Below are 16,194 nucleotides of genomic sequence, written 5' to 3'. Positions count from 1 at the left end.
GTCATCGGCGTCGCAGTCTTGAGCATCCTGGTTTTGGCGCTGACACATCAAGCGAAGTGGTTGGGCGACGGCTCACAGGCATGGTCATTTGTACTACCGTGACTGTCAAGGCGATGTGTGACTCGAAAGGATCGTCCAACCAATTAGCTAGTATATAAATCATTCAGCCGTACCGAGATACGAGAAAAAAATTGCAGCTTCACCCGTAACAAAGCAGTGACGCTATAGCCGGTGAAATATAATGTGCAGTAAGCCTGACTCTAGTGTCCCTAAACGAACTTCTACTGGAAGCTCTTGCTCCACTTAGACATAGACGGCAAAGATTCACATGGAGTGCCTATATATTTACCATCGCAATAATACAACGAAATCAGTGGTGTAATACTGGCGTGGTGGAGTAGACGCATATGAAGGAGAAGGAGCTGCCTTCATGAAGGCATCCATCAAGGCAGCTCAAGATGCCTTTATGGATGGATGGATGCTATGAACGTTCAATTTGAAATGGGGGCGGTGATTTGCACCACCATGCTCTTGTTCTTATTTTGCCTAATGTCCTACGTAGCTTTCTTTATAAAAAGAAAACGATATTTCCTAGCATCAAGCTTTCTGAACCACTATTTGGAACTTTGTTTTTGTACGGTTCTGTTAATTTCCCCACTTTCCTGCCGCCAAACCTCCTATCGCCTCTTTCTAATCTCTGTTGCGGACGTGTTTACTTTCCCCATGCCATCCCTGAATCCAAGGGCATCAAGTATAGGCCCGAGGAGCCAAATCGTAGAAACTGTCATGAATAATGATAAAACTTGTATCGGTACTAATCAATTTAGCTCAATACTCCCATCAACGGAAACCATCAGTTACACTAAGAAGCAAGGTATGTAATATTGAAACCACACAACCAATTCATGTTGCTCAGTATTTCAATCAATAAACCAATCAGTCATGCTAAGGAACAAAATGCCGCACATTAAATCTTTATTCAGTGCTAATCAATATCGCTCAACACTTCAATAAAGAAGCATCATTCACACTAAAAAGGCAAACATTGAACATTACAACTTCGCATAATACTAATCAATTTCTCATAGAGCGTCAATTAATGAGCCCATAAGTCAAACTAAGAAGAGAAATCTACTAAATTACCTTCATTCATCAAACTGCCTTATTCACACTGTGAATATTAGAGGAAAGTTTCTACCGCTGCCAGCACGCTCTGCGACTGTACCAGCTCAAGATGCCGCTATAGTGTGAAAGTGTTGGCGCAGGGATGCAAGTCGCAGCAGTGCCTGGACGCAACCCTCTACCTGCGTTCCGTGGTTGAGCAAGACCTGCACCCGTGCGTGGACATGTACAGTCACGTGTGCAGCCGGTGGACAAGCCGACGGCGGGGCGTTGGCTTCGTACCGGACGCCTTGCACCTGTTCCTGCAGCGCTTCCGACGCCGGCTTCAAAGCTCGTTCGACGATGTCTTGGGAGACCGGATGGCACCAGGTAGGCCGAAACTCTATGGCCTCTGAGATCCGACCGCGCGCGTGGGCACGGAGGCTGTCGGGTAAAAGCATGTAAAACTGACACTGAATGGTGCGCATGGGCTTTGGGAACCTCGGGTGAAAAAAGAAACTGAGTTTATTATACGGTTGATGAATGGCAATTTGATACGGAAATATTCGATGCATCTTACATATTAAAAAAGCAGGAGGCAAGGGCGTCAAATGCTTTCAATGGGCACTCAGCCTTAGATAGCCCTCCCGAGTAATGTTTAAAATAGATGTGTGAGCTCATTGATTGACATCTTTTGCCTAAACTAAAAGATGTCTCTGCAATGAAGGTTCCGCAGTGGCAATGTCTCCAATGGATAATTTTAAACGGCACCCCATGTTCACCTCCCCATTTTATAAAGATTCGAGAAGTGTGGCTTCTTTCTTTACAATATACACGTGGTGGCTATAGGTTAAACTGCTGCGTCATCGAAGCGAATTGATTATGCTTAAATAGGGTGCTGCACTTCCTTTAATGTAAGATTACACAGCGCGCTATCTTTACATTCATCTAAACGGAACTACCACCTGTAACTGCGCGAACACGAGAGCAGCCCATAGCACTCGCCTATCGAGGCATCATGCGATTGGTGGAGGCATGTCATTAATGCGCCAGACACGTGTTTACTAATACGAAGTAGTTAGCTATTAGTGAAATCGCATAAAGGGCGCTTTAACTTCAAGCTGCTTGTCTCATTGGGAACGTCGTATCGAGGACGTCGTACCGACGGAAAGAAAGCAAAGAGCGAAGCAGCTGGCTTGTGTCGTCCGTCTTCCTGTTCAGGTGTTCTGGAATCGCCCTTCAAGACGATACGTTGGTGTAACCGCTGGCACATTGTATTCAGATGCTTAGCGGGCACATACGATAAAACACCGTTGCATACATGTAACGCGACTGACCAATAATCAGTAACACGGTAATTCGCGCTTGGCGGTCTGTTCGGAGTGGTTTTGCTATCGGTGCAAAGTCTTTCGGCAATGTTCCCTTGTACGCCATGCTCGACCACTACACGTTGAAGCATTGGGAAGAAGCTAATTTTGGCCTTCGCGCGACATTTACGTTGGCAAGTAAACTTTCCCCACGCGATTGGGTGGCAAATAGTACAGCAGGTAATAACAATGGAGGCAAGCCGAGTATAGGGAGAGGGACTCGATGTGTCTATTAGATCGCAGCAATAAAGTGCGCTGAGGCGGTAATGAGCAGAAACGTTGATTATAACACTGAAATTCCTACTAGCTCCAACAATGCTCTTACAAACGTTGTGGTACTTCACTTCCGTTTCTTCTAAGCAATGGTAGGCGATGTTTTCGTAAAGTCGCAAACTGATATATCAAGGTACCGCTCATGTGCGCGATTCAACCCGCGTTGTGCACGCACAGGTTTCATTGTTGGAGGAGGTCCAGAAATGAATTCTGCGAGACGGCTTCTTATCACCAAACACTGACGAGATAACGCAATTAATAATTCAATAGCAAGCACAATGTGACTTAACAGGAATAAAAATTGCAATTGCAATTTTCTATACTTTTCGAACATGCAAACGTCATCTCGACTAGCTGAATGGTGCTTGATTGCTCTTTGCCGGTGCACATTGACTATTATGACATAATAATTAAGGGAATGTTCTTACAGGGTTGCATTGTAAATGGTTTTGCTGTCGACTGCATTCGTCGCGCGTGATAGCGAACGGCGGCGTTCAGCATCAGTGCAAATTGAATCGCCGAATTCACGCGTGAGTTCCAACCCGCGCCTGCCTTTCTTCGCTCTTCGCGTCTATGCAGTTATTCGGATCGGCAAGCGCTTGCTCGATGACTGCACCGCGTACATGAACGCGACGGGCTCCAGCCTTCAGCGCGACGTCGAGTCCGTGCTGGAGCAGGTAAACGTGACGGTCCTCTTGGAAAGCGATTCGCACAGCACCGCTCTCGTACGAGCGATAAACATCTCGTTCGCGACGGGTCTCCACAGCGCCGTGGTCGTCGCACGAAGGAAGGATGATCGAAGCACGTTTGTCCACCTCATGAACGCGCCCTCGATACGACGAGAACTGCGAGCTGCACCCACGGACGATGAAGTCGAGGCTTACGTCGTTGACGTCATACGCCACGTGACCTCCGATGCCGTGGACATCGCTCGCGAAGTGTTCGACGTGGACAGCGAGGTAGAGACTTTCGCTGAAGAGGATGTGACGAGCGTACGGCTTTCCGCTGGTGAACTAAAGAGTGACGCCGGCTTTCCGTCGGGTGTCTGGAAGCAGGCGTTTGGTTCGTTCAACGACCAAGGGCTCACGGTGACCGACGTCGACATGTTACTCTTCACCGGATACGAGCAGACCCGGAAAGTCTTCCAACATCTGGCCGAGGCTCAGCTCCGAACGACCGCGTGGTACCTCATTATTACCATTCTCGCTCAGGTAACATTAATTTGTCCCTAGATGTTACAATGACTTAACACCAAATCCATCCATGACGTCGCTTATGTACATGCAAGAAATTCAAGGAACGCAACTGCACGTGTTCGAACAGCGCTTTTATTGCGCGGAAATTTCCAGTTACCTAAGCCTGCACTGGCATCTGGTAGATAAAACGCTTGTTGTCTACAATCAAACTAGAGGTGACTCAATCCACACGTGCTATCCCGGGGGTCTATTACGAACTCTGTCTCTCGGGAACTATGTCTCGCAGAGCGGAGGCAGAGAAGGCGGACCGGTATTTTGTAGCAATGCCTTTTCCGATTCTATGCTTTGTCAGGCTTTTCGCGCTTGGCCACTGGTCAGAGCGACGGTCTGCCCACATTATCAACGCGATCAGGCGGCCGTGTGTGGTGGATGATAAGAATAGCATTGAATAAGGCATAAGGCATCGCTACAAAATAGCGGCCCAGAGGTCGAGCGTGATTTTCTCGTCAGAGCTTGTATTCCTTCTTTGTCAAGGAATATAGTTTATTATTTTCAATCAGAGCTCAAGTTTGGATTCCAATTACCCCTGTGACGTAGATTAACTAGCCGAGAAAGCGGTGGAGCCAAGAAGGTGTCTCGAAGCGGAAGACATACGTAAACATTGTTCAGCCTCAACCAGAATCAACCAGCGCTGACCTCTTACAGCATTCAGTCTGTCTCCAAGCATTGAAGCTCTTTACATTTGGCTGAGATTGTAGGGGACAGTGAGAGCAAGACTACGAACCTCTGAACATTGCCAAGTGACTGATCAGAGTTCAGCTCTAGAGAAACAAAGTACAGGGATAATTATGCGTGGTGCAAGCGAAAATAAATACCGCTGCCAGATGTGAAACAAACCGCATCATACCATATCAAAACCATATCAAATATTAGCTAGAAAACGCATACCACAAACAAACGAAAATGGTCACTGAAAAAAATTCTCTGCACTAGCTCATCACGTAATTTTTTTAGACTACACATAATTCATCCTTTGCTTTTTGTTTTCGCGCAGGCTCTTCAATACGACTTCGCCAGACGCTTCCACCCGACCGGTGGCCAAGACACCGGACATCTCTGCTTCGATGCCGTCAACGCAGCCTTACATCTGCACTGGCATTTGGTGTTGCGGGGCATCGCTGTGACCCACCCGGCAGCGGGGATCGGCGAGCTTAACTCCATTTTTTTCAACGTCCACCGAATTACCGTACCCGACTGGCTCGACGAAGAAACGGCTGCTCTGGCGCGCAGAAGGGTCAACAAGACCTCATTAGAGACACTGGCGCCCTCTGCCGGTGATGGCGACGTCACGAACGCGAACACCACTTACCTCCAACGGGAGTTGCAACCGTCGTCGGCGGAAAAATCGAAGCCAAGTTTTCCAGGAAGTTACGTCGCCTTCCGCGCGCTTTCCCAGAGAGAGGGCGTCCTGCGCAATCCGCCCCACTGGGTAACCGCACGCATGGCGTCGCTGTGGGCTCACCCGTGGCCGGTGTACGATGTCCTCTACGACAAGATCTTCCTGCCGGCAGCATACCTCGACAGTCCAGTGTTCTACAGCGAACGCACAGCGCCGCAATTTCTGTACGGTACTGTTGGGGCTGCGATGGCTAAGGCATTGGCCGACGTCGTTGGTCCTTATGGCAGGTTGGTACAGACGTGTAGCGCACTCTGGAACCTTTTGAGAAGGGAAATTAAAGGGGTCCTGAACCACTTTTTATCGAAGTGGAGAGAGGCAGTTGAAGTGAAAATAGGCTATTTCAGAAATACTTTGCCGCAAGAAGTACTTCAATGCGTTAAACAGAAGCGGAGTTATTGGTAATTAATCACTGCGTCCACTGTGCTCCGGTTCCTTCTTCAATGCCTTGCACTGAGAAAGCTACGGCGCAGTGGGGCGTGCCGTTCTAGATGTCACGGTGGCGCGCAGTTCAAATTTCATTTTGGATGTTTACGTAGACGCCCCGACCTTGCGCATTCGGTGCCTACGACGCGCTAAACATAAGCCAAACGCGATTGTCCTCAGCGAGCCGCAGTGCGCTTAGCCAGTGGACTAGTGGCGGCACCCCGCGGCAGCCGCGGTATCTACGCCATGTAGCCGACCGCAGCTTGATGTCAGCTATCGGCCAATAGCAGCCGTCCAAGAGAATGACAAAATACAGCATCCTGTGACGAAATAACGCGTCCAAAAGAAAGTGAGGCTAAGTGAGGCCGTCTGTTCAAAAGAGAGCGTTTGAAAGCAGATTTTGCGATCCGCTTGCGCGCTCCACGCACCACGTACGAAAGCAAAACTTGGCTGAGTTGATCACAGCGCCGTATGCTACCCGCGGACTATGTTATTTCCCAAGCCCGAGCGGTGATTCAGGGCCCCTTTAACCTCGACATCTCGTTGATAATTAGCCTTCTACGGAAGAGGTCGCGTTCTACTGTATCGCTAGAAAATAATGGCACGTGGAAATTGTGAGTACGGTACTGCACAATCAATTATACATTCCTTTCGCGTTCACTGGCTTCCAGTGAGTTGCGATTATCTTTGCCGAGTGGGATAGTCAAAGGTGGTACAGGCTAATGGCCAGGAAATAACGCCCTAACGTGCCCTCGCAATTCAATCGCGTGTGTTTTGTTTGTCACGGGTCCGGGCAAGTGCTGCGCCGCCTTTTTCTGGGCACATCCCCGAGTGAGTCCCGCACATGCGTCAGGCATGGAACTTCCTTAATGAGCTCGTTTCATCCCCGAGAAAAAAAATGCAGAAGCATTGGCTCAGCGCCTATGGTGTACTGCTGCTGAACACAAGGTCGCGCGTGAGACTCCCGGCAGCTGCTGCCGCATTCTGACGGGAGCAGAATGCTTGACCTAGTCTGCCAAGATGCCTCAACGTTCGAGCTCGAGTGTTCGACGCGCAGACGCCTTTCAATCTCGGCGGCCACGCAATCCTCGCGTACTCGCTTTCCATTTTTTCGTTCCTTCGTCCAGATGGAACGCCAGTTCACCGCACAGGCCGCAGGACTCGTGGTGGACCATCCCGAAGCTCTTCGACGCCCAACTGCGGCTGGGATGTCTGCGCACGCGCGCCGACGAGGACGTGCTTCGGCACCCGAACCGGAACCCCCACCCGAAGACGTCGGAGACCTTCAAGAGCAGCGCGTTCGCCTGGATGCGCGCCGCCAGGGTCGCGCACGACGCCATGAGGAGCGCCGTCTACAACGACCGCGGTGAGGGTTCCGCACGCGACCCGTACTGGCCGAATGCCCAGAGGCAGTTCTTCGCTCGCTTCTGCCTCATGGCCTGCGGAACCGAGAGGCGGGACGCTCTGAAGCCCCGGGAGCGCTGCACCTGGCCCCTCCTGAGTATGCCCGAGTTTGCGACGGCGTTCGACTGTCGAAACTCGTCTTACAACGATCTGCGAGAGTCGTGCGCTCCTTTCTGACACGTGTCGTCGTCGTGCGGCCTATCTTTTGCGACAGCTGTGCCCTATAGACGCTCCCCGTCTTCATCGAGCCTGTTTTTAGAGAATGTCAAATGTTGCGTTTATTGGTAGAGCGAGGAAAAATATATTACTTTTTATCATTATGTTTGCAATACCTAGTGTAATTGTAGCGTTCAGAAGGCACGTTCGGAACTTCGACCACGTGGACTCAAGAACACGCTCGCTATACGGCGCAATACTGAAATTATTTTACGATGCGTTTTTCCACACGTTTTCATTCCCATTTCTCTTTCTTTCCTTTTTTTTACTAATACACCTCATAGAACTTTCCAAAACAATATGTCGCATTCATATGCCCTGCTCTTTCCGTGTAATACTTTAATTTTTTGGAAGGCAGTCATGTTTTATGGTTTCCACTGGAAACCTTTGCCAATTCCCCATCGTAGGTGCGTGCCATATTTAAAATGCAAGGACAACAAGATCAGGAGAGCGGTGTGCCTTGGCCTTACACGAGCGTGGTGACGACCACGACAGTCTGACTTTTGCAACGACCCTTTGAAAGATTTCCCATTTTATATGGGCATTGGTGGTCGTTCTCGTGTCTTTAGTCCATGGCTTACGGGTGGCCGTGTGCTCGGGGTGGTTTCGACGTGCTCATTATTTGGGTATTTTCATGTCGCCCACCACACTGTAAGCGCAAATTAGGCCATATGAGCGTTTAACAGCTGATATGCCCTTTTACCTCCCGAACCCAAAATAAGTAGTCTTACCAGAGGGAATCAAATAGGCTAAAATTTCCCCTTGCCGTTTTCATGGAGCGGAGCATTGCAGCGCCGTCGCCTCTTCTTGCTCCACACAAACACAGAAGTTTCTTTAAGGAAAAAACTATATGGGGAGTAGGCATAGTATTGAAATATGGCCATGTGACAAGCCAATCAGCAAACAGAATGATTCTTGTCCTATCTGCTATGACCAACATGGCGATAAGCCTAAGCGACAACTTCGTAAAAGTTGTTTCTACAATCATATTCGAAGTAAAGTGCACTCTCATCTTTCTGTTCGGAGTTGCAGGGCCTCGTTGCCGCCGAGCCTGCCGAACTACAAGCATGAACTTCCTTAAATGTGCCAGCCAAAAGTAACGACACTTCATTCTCAGGTATATTTTATGCGAATGCCCAGTATGTATGTATGTATGTATGTATGTATGTATGTATGTATGTATGTGTGTGTGTGTGTGTGTGTGTGTGTGTGTGTGTGTGTGCGTGTGCGTGCGTGTGCGTGCGTGTGTGCGTGTGTGTGTGTGTGTGTGTGTTGATTGATTGATTGATTGTAGCGTCATCGTTCTTCATAGTTTGTTCTTCATTATAAAGCAGGAGTTTTATTCTCTTTAGGCACCGTTTAAACCTGCCCCTAAAAATTTGTCTTCACGAAATTCCTTCATTCTTCAGAATCATGAAACGCGCGCAGCTTGAAAAACAGATTAGGAATTTTTAATTATTTAATGAGCTTTTTTTTTAAGTTTGCAGAACGGGGACTCCACACGAGAACACTCCACAGCAACCTTCAGTATATATTTTGAGAGCCCATATCCCGCCGCTTCAAAGATGTCCCTCACGTAGTGTGAAAAACGGTGAAAGAAGTGAACACACAGAATTACGATATGGCCGCTTGGTGAGCTAACATTCGTACGTCTGCGTTCCAACTAATCCATTAGGGTTGAAAGGCCAAGTTGAAATCTCAATCGCTTCTTTTTATTTTCGAAATGCAATTTTTTGCGCAGTAGATGTGGAATCCACCGAGGAACATTCTGCAGAAAACATTTATGTAGTTTCGTACAAAAGGTATCGCAGCAAGTATAACCCTACCTGGCAACTATGAAACCGAAACTGAAAGTGCCTGTCGATGCCCGAATTCTTCAGTTTTCCGGTGTTTCTTTTTTTTTTGTTATTTCTTATTAATAATACGTGTAAACAAGTAATGTTCTAGGGGTATTTTCAGCATGTTTTTATCTTTAACGAGCATTAACTCTCACAAAAAAGACGCACTACATTTAGAAACATCTTAACGTTCTGGAAGTTATTTCAGGTGTCAAAGGACGAGTGTATTGTCTTGTTTAGTGGTGCTTACAAGCTGTCGTCTTCTCTTTCATACTGGCAGCCACAGCATGCGAATGTTTCAGAGCGGGGAGGTGAGGAAAACAAATGTTTACTCTAATTACACACAGACTTCACAGGGTGGGGCGGACCCGGCGTCAAAGTGATGAGGCTGCACAACGAGCTAGAAAAAAACACGAAGTGTCACACGAGCATAAGCACTCAAGGACAAGTTTTAAGACGAGACATGTTACAAATACGAGGGCTAATAGCTCTCATGAGTGTCTTTTGTGCCCGATGCAGTTCTTTGAAATCTTTTTTTGTTGATTTTCTCAAAAACTATTTTTTTTGCAGTTCTTTCATACGTGAACAAGCGTACCTGTGTGCTAATAAGGATTTTCTTGTCATACATTGCGCACCTATTTCTCACATTGTTGGGTGTGCAAAAAACCGCAATAAGTAAAATCGTAGAACAAGTTTTGAATATGGCGCCCCTTTAAAGCAAGGCGTTTCAGTTAGAAAAGCACATTTTTTGGTTATTTAATCACTGTGACCTGAAGATTCACTGAATCTGGTTATTTTGGTTCATTGCACAGTTCGTAGGGTCACTTATATTGCTGAGAAAAATAATTTTGTGGGGATGAGGCGAATTAAAGTTATCAGTGTTGGCGTGAGACCCACATTTATTAGTTTTCTTAGATAAATGTATGCAAGAAATAGTTTCAGACTTTATGAGGCTGAAACACACAGACTCTATAACACAGACTTCTACTATGTACTCATTATCTTCTTCTAATTTCTTTTTTAAGTGTGGACTTGGCCTCACGCCTTAACACAGGTTGCCCCATTTCATTAAAGCTTGATGCAGAGGTGCAATCATCCGGCACAATCTTCAGAATTCGTGTTAAGAAGATATGCCTTTCAAGCTTACCATCTTGAATTGGTAATTGAGTACGTAAAAAGGCATAACTTAATTCGTGTAATTTATTTACTTAGCAATTCTATTTAGTAATGTCCACCTTTTGGAACAACCCAGCTCAAGGAAAAGAATTGTCATGTGCCACTGGATATTTTTTAGTCATGCGTGAGTTCAAATACAACCTGGTATATTTGGAACTACACCAAATCTATCGCAAGCGCTCGGTTCTGACTTTACACTTTGTTTTCGTTCACCTTTCGGCGTATAATTTACGTTAGATTGCAGTAACTTATGTCCGTTATGAATTCAAACTAACAGCTGGTGCCGATTGTACAGGTCTCCCACTTCCCCTTTCCCCAGTGAGGAGTAGCAGGCTAGAGACACGCTCTCCAGGCCGACCTCTCCTCCTTTCTCTTCATTAAAATCTACTCCTCCTCCTCCTCTACAGATGCACTCAAGATATGGGGGACATATTTTCGCACTTGGACAACCGTTTTGCTGTTTGAAATAAACTTTGACTTAATTTGGCTTGATTCGGGGCCAAGCAACGCAGTGGCAATCGGAATAGCCGTTTTCTTTTACTTTAGTGCGAGATAAACATGGAACATCTTGCATTCCATCACTTCTTTCCCATTTATGGCTTCAAACTTCACCCGAAAGGTACCATTCTGAAAAAGAATTCAAAAAATAACATTTCTTATGTGCGCTGGGGAATGACCTACAAAACGTGAAGAAAGGTATTTCAAAAAGACTCACTGAAATACTCCAGCACGGTAATACGTAAATAAAATCGGAAAAATACGCAGCAAATGGGCGCTATTTTATTGGTTTCCCTGTAATTAGAGTATTTTTCTTTTCTGTTTAATCTAGTTCGGTGTTAAGTTTTTTCCTGTTTTTGCATCAAAGCGTAGCCGATACCCACTCGTGAAGAGGTGTCCTAGTTTTCAGACAAATAATCTTTCGCCATGCCGTTTTGCCCCATTGACGTAAAGACCTTCTTAATATAGGTCTGTTTTGGACAGTTCTTACCGCCATTTTGTGGAAACATCTCTTATGCAAGCGCTGGCACTTTCTTGAGGAATCGCTATGACTTCAATTATTAAACAGACATTGTGATCTAGGTCACAGTCAGAGTAAAAAAATGAAGCTATGCAGGCCATATAATATGTATGGCAGATAACCGGTGGTCTATTAGAATTGCATAATTGGTGCCAAGGGAAGGGGAAGTGCAGTCCAGAACGGCAGAAAATTAGAGCGTGTGATTAGATTAGGAAATTTGGGGGCATAGCTAGGAATCCGCTAGCGCAAGGGAAGGGGTAATTAGAGATCGCTGTGGAAGATGATAATCATAAGAGTTTGCAAAATAACCTTATCGATGATAGCTGCAAACTGATCAAGCTCTCGTATTAGTTCTCGCTATACTGACATCTTGCCTGTTTTACTTAAAAATGTGAAGGTCTCTAAGTCTTACTCACCCCGCGGACGTACTTCGCAGCCGCTATCACCGGCAGCTTCAAGTAAGTCTCGTACATTCCGGGTAAAATAGGACAAGTGTTGTTCCAGCCAACGCTTCCCATCTTCTCGATCGCCTTGATGCCTCCGCACAGTTTGTAGGTGCTGTACGGGAGTGGCAAAAACACAATGCAAAAAGAAGTCGTAATCGCGCTAACTTATTTACCAGTCGCAGAAACATAAAATACTGCTTATAAAGGTAATTGATGGTAGATAAAATTCGTGAAGCAAGTAGATGTCAGTCAATACAATTTCCCATAACTTTCTTAATGATATATCGCAAAGTGATAGCCTGAGTTGCTTATGCGCCATAAAACCCAATACAATACAATACAATACAATATATCCCAAAGGTGGCAGTGCGTCGATAGTCTAGCAGTTCCGTCAAGCTAATCAGCGCATTTAGTGCACCTTCTAACAAACACGTCAAAGTTGCTATTAAAGTTAATGATTCCCCAACCATGCCTAAGGAGCATTGTATGTTTATATGTCCGTGGAACTGCAAACCTGTAGGTTGTGATTGCTGGCGTTTCTGTGTGCCGATGTTAATTTTTCTTTTCCGCATAACGTTTGCATGCATGTAAATTGATTAGTCAATAAGTGAAAATTCACGATACTGTGTAGTCCTTGCGCGTCCCTGGCTGTCTGTGTGTTGCTGCGCTTGCGTTGAGTATAGAGCACACCAGATAGCGATGAAGGCGCCGGTGAAGTTCCGCCGTTCAAACGACTCTGTCTAACGACTGTGGCATTCTAGCGTTTCTTTTTTTTATATGTGTGCTTTTTCCCTATTTTGTCTGTGTGTGCTTTCCCCGTCTTTGTCTCTCTGTCTCTCCTTGCACGTTTCCCAGAGCAGGGTCGCAAACGGAATGACTGTCTTCTATGGTTAAACTCCCCACCAATTTAGCATCGTATTTCTCTTTTCTTTTTAGTATTCCTGTAGGGTTCTGTGGAACCCTTATTGTACCTACATTTGCGTATGCGTTGCTACAGGCCTTATACCATGGCCTTGAACAACCATCACCAAATGTTTTCTTTCTGTAACGTTGCTGAGAACTTGCAACACGTATTATGCGACTGCTGCGGCTGTTTGTGAGAGAAACAATCATGGTAGGCACACTTCCAGCTCTGCTCGAGCTTGTAGCTCCGGCACCGTCTCGGCTCGTGGAAAACCATCAGCTGACCACCGCATGTAGCCTAAACGAATGGAGAAAAAAGAGGATGTGCACATCTGTTGTCATGTGATCGTCGCCACACTGTCCTCATTTCGTTAGCGTCATGCCACCGCAATCACACTGCCCTTGTCACGCTGCTGAGGTTCCGTTGTCGTCATACCATCTTGGTCCTGCTACCGTCCTCGCTGCGCCGTCATCGTCTTCATCGTCCCCATACCGTCGTCAACGTTGTCACGCTGTCATGCCGCCCATCGAAACTGGACGATTACTTCTGTCACCGTCATCAAACACCATTATCGACGTCAGCAGCATACTTCGAAAGCATGGCTGACGCGTCCACTTGATTCCAGCGGTTTCTACAAGCTATACACGCTTATTTCGGAAATCACCTTCGTTTAGTTCTACTTCTTTTTCTTTTCTAGCGACACCTTCTGCAATTATTATCGTGATGGGATGACAGTGATCATGATAATCACGATAAACGGGATGATCCTTCTGACAGATGGCACCAAAGCTGTAATAAAGCAAGTTATAAACAGCTGGTGACAGCAGAAAGCGAGATCGACTGTGCGAATAACGCAGTCCTTACCAGCTGCCGTAGTCCTCGATGCAAGGCATTCGGACGTTGTAGGAATTCCACATCGTGAACTTTAGAGATGGCTCGCCTACCACTTCTTCCAGGAGCCGCCCAGTAAAGTTGAGCTTCATATCATGGCCGAGCGCTAGATCTTCTACGACCAAGTCCTTAAGTTCCATGACTTTCTTAGTAACTGCAAGGAGACACAAAATTGTACAACTCACCAAAGAGCTTGTCGGTTGTTGGCACAGATGCCGGTGGCTTTAGCACAGTACAATTCTGAAGTGAAAAAAATATGGGCCGGAATTTTTTCTTTTTAAATGCATCCTCAAAGGAGAGATTACGAAGCCACAGAACAAGGTGTTCGTTTTTAACCAGGTCCTATGTGTAGAGCACCGTGGCATCCTCAGAAGTCGCGAACTTTTCTAATGCTCGTGAATCTTCTGGAATGTGATAAGAATAAGGGGATCCGATGGGCCCGAATGTCGTTTGTCAAAACCTTATGAAAAAACAACAACAATGAAATCCGAGATAGCATAAGGGTAAATAATAGCTGTGTATAAATAAAATGTATAAATAATACGAAAGGGGCAACCGAGAGTTGACAAAAAGACAGCTTGCCGCAGGTGAAAATCATCCCACACCTTTTGCATTGCCCAGAAGATGTGAGATGACAGGGAAGGAATATGATAGGAAGGTTGGACCACCGGTGCCTTTGTGTTTAGTTAGGAAAAGCTAAGTAGAATAACGAAATGGCGAATACGGCCAATAGCATAAGCGCATGCCCGCCCAGAAAACTCCATTTTGTCATCAAATCGCGCCTTCAAGCACCAAGTTTATGCACATAAGACAACGATAAGCATCAAGTTGGTCACATGAAGTGATTAACATGGTCAAATATGTCGCGTCTCTGAAGCCAAAGCATCCATAAGGGTAATTAAGAAGGGTGTAGGATTTGGCTTGTTGGGGAAACATGCTTTAAAGTTCGAATAACAGCGCAAGGACAGCAGAGGGGACAGAAGAGAGGACAGAGGGCTGACTTCCAGCAGTTTATTTTCTTTTCAGAAAGCATAGCAAGTCATATAGCCACACATTAGCGCACCAACCATGCGCAGAACACCACGACAAAGGCCCACAAAATTGTGTGGCTTTGTCGTGGCTGGGTACACCTTCTTGTCATCGTTTAATTTGGCGTAGCTTTGTCGTAGTGTTCAGCGCATGGCTGGTTTGCCAGTGCGTGGCTATATAACATTTATGCTTTGTGAAAAGAAAATACACTGTTTCTCTTCTCTCCCCTCTACTGTCCTTGCGCTGTTATTCACGCTTTAAATCATAAGGGTACCGTTGTGAAAACGTTGGCTCCAGAGACGTCCCTCGTTCGAGCACTGTTGATCAAAAACTGTGCACGTACCATGCAAGGACTTTCGCGAGACACGAGAACTCCCAACCGAGCAACAAGATTTGACGTCCCAAATCAAGAGTAGGAACACGAGGCGACGCAGTTATGGGCTTCGAAATAATTTCGAATACTTTGAGTACTCCAGCCCGCAACCAAAGTTTGGTAAACGAGCTCATTTTTCTTTATTTGCATTTCACCTACACGGGAATGAGCCTGCGCAGTTATCCGGAATCGAAACCCTTTCCTTGTGTTCCGCAACAGAACTGCGTATCACTGAGCCATCGCCATGGGTTACACAGATGAACCAACAGGAAAGATGGTCAATTACGCCGCTATACCATATGCTGGTGTCACAATGCGAATGGTTAAAGCTGTGGCAATCTGTTGGCAGACTGTGAAGTCTGTGGTTTGCTGTCTTGGGGTGTACGTTACCTCTGTGTACCTCGAGACTTGATACACTGTGAACAAAATAGCTTCTCTAACGTCTCGAGAATGCACCTTGCTGGTAAAGATATATCGCTAGTGCTAAGCAGAATATCCTGCGCACAGCATTCACTGAGCTCCGTGCCAGCGTAGCAATGTCAGATTCGATCCGACAGCGCGAATGTCAGTCAATAGCGGGGACTCACAGGGGCATTGTGTCAACTCGGGCCGTTGGATATCGCTCTGGCCTATTGGGAGCGCCGACGCGAAGAAGAACATTGCCACCAACGAGAGTGTCAGCATCGCGGGATGAAGAGCGTCGCCAAATGCCGTGTTTGTGCCAGCAGAGATTGCTTCTTCTGCATAGGTTCACATCTCGTGGACTTAAAAACATTCCACTGTGTACTCTGAAGGTTGGGGCACCTGTGCTACGCACCCACCAGGAAAAAGTCTACGCGATGAATGGGCGACATGGGTTGAGTGATTAACGATGTCTGACCTATAGCGCATGCCGTAGTTTTTTAGATTTGTTGCAAGCGCAGCATTCGTTTCATGTTTTTTTCTCTAGTACCCAAGCCATTACTGCTAGTCTGCCTGCCTCAAACAAGTTATATTATTGCAGCTTCCGCATTCATACGTGTTCATGGTATGCCCTTTGTTTCTACTTTTATCGCACAGGGGATCAAATTGATGTTGAGC

The 16,194-nt window shown here is 46.4% G+C and overlaps 2 protein-coding genes across 2 annotated transcripts; one reads left to right on the top strand and one right to left on the bottom strand.

The window, feature by feature from the left end:
• The first annotated feature begins 3,329 nt into the window (after positions 1 to 3,329).
• LOC126546102 (uncharacterized) lies at positions 3,330 to 8,193 on the top strand. Its single transcript, XM_050194182.2, has 3 exons — positions 3,330 to 3,952; positions 4,992 to 5,623; positions 6,947 to 8,193. The coding sequence occupies exons 1-3, from the start codon at positions 3,365 to 3,367 to the stop codon at positions 7,398 to 7,400; spliced, it is 1,674 nt and encodes a 557-aa protein (XP_050050139.2). The 5' UTR covers positions 3,330 to 3,364; the 3' UTR covers positions 7,401 to 8,193.
• A 2,389-nt stretch (positions 8,194 to 10,582) lies between these two features.
• Positions 10,583 to 15,864, bottom strand: LOC126546101 (uncharacterized). Its single transcript, XM_050194181.3, has 4 exons — positions 15,702 to 15,864; positions 13,686 to 13,866; positions 11,888 to 12,029; positions 10,583 to 11,080 (listed from the first exon to the last, which is right to left on the bottom strand). Exons 1-4 carry the CDS (start codon positions 15,796 to 15,798, stop codon positions 10,991 to 10,993), a joined length of 510 nt encoding a protein of 169 aa, XP_050050138.1. The 5' UTR covers positions 15,799 to 15,864; the 3' UTR covers positions 10,583 to 10,990.
• Positions 15,865 to 16,194: the final 330 nt, after the last annotated feature.

The sequence above is a fragment of the Dermacentor andersoni genome, chromosome 10 (genome assembly GCF_023375885.2).
Source record: "Dermacentor andersoni chromosome 10, qqDerAnde1_hic_scaffold, whole genome shotgun sequence".
In the NCBI taxonomy this organism is placed as follows: domain Eukaryota; kingdom Metazoa; phylum Arthropoda; class Arachnida; order Ixodida; family Ixodidae; genus Dermacentor; species Dermacentor andersoni.
This window is presented reverse-complemented; position numbering and strand designations above follow the sequence as displayed.